Source organism: Aegilops tauschii, chromosome 1, assembly GCF_002575655.3.
Source record: "Aegilops tauschii subsp. strangulata cultivar AL8/78 chromosome 1, Aet v6.0, whole genome shotgun sequence".
Lineage (NCBI taxonomy): Eukaryota > Viridiplantae > Streptophyta > Magnoliopsida > Poales > Poaceae > Aegilops > Aegilops tauschii.
Genome location: NC_053035.3, coordinates 489,106,658 through 489,111,519, shown reverse-complemented (window position 1 = coordinate 489,111,519; position 4,862 = coordinate 489,106,658). Strand labels below are relative to the sequence as shown.

The following is a 4,862-nucleotide window of genomic DNA, read 5'->3' as shown; positions in this document are numbered from 1 at the left end:
CGCGCCCCCCACCCTTGTGGACAGGGTGTGGGCCCCTTGGTCTTGATTGTTTTGCCAGTATTTTTATAAATTCCAAAAATATTCTCCGTGAAGTTTCAGGTCATTCCGAGAACTTTTATTTCTGCACAAAAATAACACCATGGCAATTCTGCTGAAAACAGCGTCATTCCGGGTTAGTTCCATTCAAATCATGCAAGTTAGAGTCCAAAACAAGGGCAAAAGTGTTTGGAAAAGTAGATACGATGGAGACATATCATTCCGCGGGATGTGATCGAACACCATTTGATGGTGTGCCCCAATGCGTGCCCAGTGAAGCAGAAGGCACGGCGGCAAGCCCAAGAGAAGCAAGCGTTCACCGTCCAAGAGGTCCGCAGGCTGCAAGAAGCTGGTGTCATTCGGGAAGTGCGGCACCCGGATTGGCTGGCCAACCCAATTATTGTCCCCAAGAAGGGTGGAAAAGAGCGCATGTGTGTCGACTTCACGAGTCTCAACAAGGCTTGTTCTCAGGACCCCTTCCCGCTCACGCGCGTCGATCAGATTGTGGACTCCACCGCCGAATGCGACTTGCTGTGCTTTTTGGACGCTTTCTCAGGCTATCACCAAATCAAGATGGCGGTGCAGGATGTCGAGAAGACAGCCTTCCTCTCCCCGTGCGGCGTGTATTGCTACACCTGCATGCCCTTCGGACTGTGGAACACTGGCGCGACCTTCCAGCGATTGATGCACATCGCTTTGGGGCAGCAGCTCGGGAGAAATGCTGAGGCATATGTCGACGACGTTGTGTTCAAGTCACGAGAGGCGAGGACCTTGCTCGAGGACTTGAAGGAGACGTTCGCCAGCTTGCGTCGAGTGAACCTGAGGCTTAACCCAGAGAAGTGCGTTTTCGGGGTCCCGTCCGGCAAGCTGCTCGGCTTCCTCGTATCACATCGGGGAATCGAGGCTAACCCCAAGAAGACCAAGGCAATAGAAAGGATGAGCCCACCTCAGACTCTCAAAGAAATGCAGAAGCTCGCAGGTTGCGTGACCTCCTTGGGGCGCTTCATCTCCAAGCTCGGCGAGCGCGCCCTCCCTTTCTTCAAGTTGATGAAGAGGAAGGGCCCTTTCGAGTGGACCCCAGAAGCAGGGGACGCCTTCCAGGACCTCAAGAGATACCTCATGAGCCCACCTGTTATGGTGGCGCCTCGTCCTCCCGAGCCCCTGGTGCTCTACTTGGCGGCCACCCCCCACTCGGCCAGTGCGGCGCTCGTAGCGGTCCTGGAGGAACGCGCCGGCGCGGGCGCCAAGCGGGTGACCCTCGAGGGGTCACGCAGTCTTCGCCGCCTCAAGACGGCGCTCCTGAGGTCCCCGTCGTCCCAATGGCCCGCGAGGCCCCCGACTCCCATGAACCCCACGCGGAGCAGGACGGTGCCAACACCCGCCCCTCATCAAGCATCCGGTGTACTTCGTCAGCACCGTGTTGTGGGATGCGTGTGCGCTACCCCAGAGGCGCCTGACGGCTGGGTCATGCACTTCGACGGAGCCTTCACGCGGCGGGGCGCGGGGGCTGGAGCTGTACTCATCTCATCGACCAAGGACGAGCTCTACTACGCCGTGCAGCTCTGCTTCCAGCATGGCGAGAAGGTCTCCAACAACATCCTGGAGTATGAGGGCTTGATCGTTGGCCTTAGGGCCGCCGCCGCCCTAGGGGTCAAGCACCTCACCGTCAAGGGCGACTCCTAGCTCCTCGTCATTTTCCAACAAGGAGTACAAGCCAAAGGACGAACACATGGAAGCATACTTGGAAGAGGTACGTAAAGTTGAAAGGCGCTTCCTCGGAATTGCAGCACGTCCCGCGCGGCGCGAACAAGAAAGCAGAAGACATTGCCAGGAGAGCGTCCCGCCGCGAACCTCGGGAGCCTGGCATCTTCGAGGAGAGGCTCTTCAAGCCATCAGCGGCACCCCCGGCTGCAGGCCCAGCGTTGCTTCAGGAAGAACTGCCACCGACTCCATCCCCGAGCGCCCCAGCCTGCAACCCGGCCTCAGGAGCCCGTCTGTTCCTGGTGCTGGAGCCTCAGGCGGGAGATTGGACTGAGGAGTTCAAGGCGTACCTGCTCCATGGCGCCCTGCTAGAGAAGGAGGAGGACGCGGAACGCGTGGCTTGCCAGGCCACCGCTTACTGCTTGCATGACGGTGAGTTGTACCGCAGGCGCCCCATCGATGTTTTGATGTGGTGCATATCCAAGGAGCAGGGACGCGAGCTGTTGGCCGACATCCACGGCAGCGACTGCGGGCATCACTCCTCGTCTCGCACCCTTGTGGGAAAGGTATTCCGCAGCGGTTTCTACTGGCCCACGGCGCTCCATGACGCCACCGAGCTGGTCCGATCCTGCGAAGCCTGCCAGTTCCATGCCAAGCAGATCCATCAGCCCGCTCAGGGCCTCCAGACCATCCCGCTCTCTTGGCCGTTCACGGTCTAGGGGCTAGATATACTGGGCCCTTTCCCTCGGGCGGCTGGTGGTTACCGCTACCTCTACATCGCCATCAACAAGTTCACCAAGTGGGCGGAGGTGGAGCCCATGTGCGCCATTCCTGTCGGCTCGGCCGTCAAGTTCATCAAGGGCCTGTGAGTCGCTTCAGTGTCCCCAACCGTATCAATACTGATAATGGTTCACAATTCGCAAGCAACCTCTTTAGGACATATTATGCTAACCTTGGAACACAGATATGTTACTCTTCGGTGACACGCCCATGGAGCAACGGCCAGACTGAACACGCCAACACAGAGGTCCTGAGAGGCCTCAAGACGAGGAGCTTCAAGAGGAATCTTGAGTCCTGCGGCAGGGGTTGGCTCGGTGAGCTTCAGTCCGTGTTGTGGTCCATCCGCACCACCGCGACTAAGCCCACAGGCGAGACCCCATTCTTCCCCGTCTACGGGGCTGAGGCGGTCCTCCTGCACGAGGTCAAGCATCACTCCCCGCGGGTCTTGGTGTTCGACGAGGCGCGTCAGGATGCCTCGTGGGGAACAGATCTCGTGCTTAGGGAGGAGGCCCGCCGCCAAGCCTCGCTTCGCGCAGCAAGGTACCAGCAGGCGCTACGGCGGTATCACTGCCGCAGCGTCCGCTCCAAGACCCTCGAGGTGGGAGACCTCATCTTGAGGCGGGTCCTCTCCAGGGAGGGCCTCCACAAGCTGTCGCCCATGTGGGAGGGCCCGTTCAGGGTCGCCCGCGTCTCCAGGCCTGGCGCCGTACGCCTGGAGACGCAGGACGGGGTTCCCATCAAGAATGCTTGGAACATCCAGCATTTCCGCAAATTCTATCCGTGACACTCTCACGTAATAATGAGTGGGGTTGTACACGCCCCGGAGTCTCCCGGCACGTCGCTCCTCGACCCCGCGGGGGCTCCCTCCCACGCCCAAGTGGAAGCCCCATCCTCCATGCTGGCAGATGACACGGTCTTTCAGCGACTATGCCCACGCCTAGTGGAGGCCCCATGCTCCGCGCTGGTGGGAAGACTAGAAGACTAGTATAGGTGTCGGACGCGGCCGTTCTTTTGCTCGCTTTTGTAACCAAATTTGCCACTTTTTGGAATGAAGTTTGAAGTTCTCGCGTCTTTATTCAAAAGGGATGGGAATTTTTCTCCTTGCAGCCTTTTTTCCTCTTCAGTCTTGCTTTAAGGGGAGTGGCAGTTGCCCGTCGCTCCCTCCCGAGCGTCCCGCGTGCGGGGGCTGGGCACAGTGTGTACACCTGACCCGGCCCAGGCGGCGGTGGCAGCGGGGCCTACCCACGCGCACACCTCGCCAAAACCTTGGCGTCCTAATCCTCGCGCGATGCCCTCGGGCGAGCCGGCGGGCACATATTGCCTCCGGCCGCTTTCGGCCCCTGGCCCCCAGAGCACTCATCTCCTGGCCTCGCCGGGCATCATGACCCAACGTACCAGTGACGATCGACCCTCGCTCGGGGGCTCTAACCCGAAATCGCTGCCAGGAGAAGGATGACTGAGGAAAGAGCACCCGTGGTCCGGCTCATTATCAAGGGACCATGCGTGAGGTGCGTCTTGGCGCCTCCGTGGGGTGCGATGCCCTGTGAAGGCACCTCCGGAGGCCCTGAGTCCTCGCGACCCCTAGGGGCCCCGCGAGTAGCGAGCACCTCCCGAGACTCCGAAGCCGTCCGGTCCGCAAGAAAGAAGCACCCCCCTCCCCCCCCCCCCCCGGCAAGATCTCTAAGCTGCTCCGGCGCCCCAGCTGCGCCCGCAGGAGCATAGGGCACGCAGAGGTCGAAGCCCTGAAGGAGCGCGCTCTCACGACGCAGGAACCCGCCACAAACGCACCGAGCTAAGTTACCCTAATCACGACCGGCAGGAACTTTTCAATTAGTAGCAATATGAATGCTGGAGTACGAAATGAAAAATGCTAACATAAAGACACAAGCGCCTGTTAGAATTAATGGGCTAGGCCCATAGCAATTTCTGAAATCTCAAAGCCCATGTGTAAAATGGCAAGTGGTGGTGCTAAGTTTAGTCCCACCCCGGAAGTTGAAGAAGAGTTGGACCTCTTAATATAGTGGGTTCTCTCCACCACTCTAAGTGGTGTGTGAGAAGAGAAAGGGAAAACCACACGCGCGCGCTCGCTCGCCTCGCCTCGCCTGGCCGGGCCGTGGCGTGGCGTGGCGAGGCGAGGCGTACATGCGACATGCGCGTGAATGGTCCGCCGAAATCCGGTCCGTCTCCTTGCAGGAGCGCAGCTTCCTTTTGCCGTTTTATTTTTATGTCTTGGCAGACAAGTTTTTGATTACTTGTCCGGTAAGTATACGAATTAGAAACCGAGTCGGTTTGGGATTGTGGTCGCGACACAATACCGCCTCTGGTCCTAATATATATATACAGCT

The 4,862-nt window shown here is 59.1% G+C and overlaps 1 protein-coding gene across 1 annotated transcript; it reads left to right on the top strand.

The window, feature by feature from the left end:
- Window positions 1–285: 285 nt before the first annotated feature.
- LOC141039181 (uncharacterized) lies at window positions 286–3,726 on the top strand. The gene is made up of 5 exons (XM_073506498.1): window positions 286–540; window positions 622–1,590; window positions 1,824–2,303; window positions 2,702–3,057; window positions 3,642–3,726. Exons 1-5 carry the CDS (start codon window positions 286–288, stop codon window positions 3,724–3,726), a joined length of 2,145 nt encoding a protein of 714 aa, XP_073362599.1.
- Window positions 3,727–4,862: the final 1,136 nt, after the last annotated feature.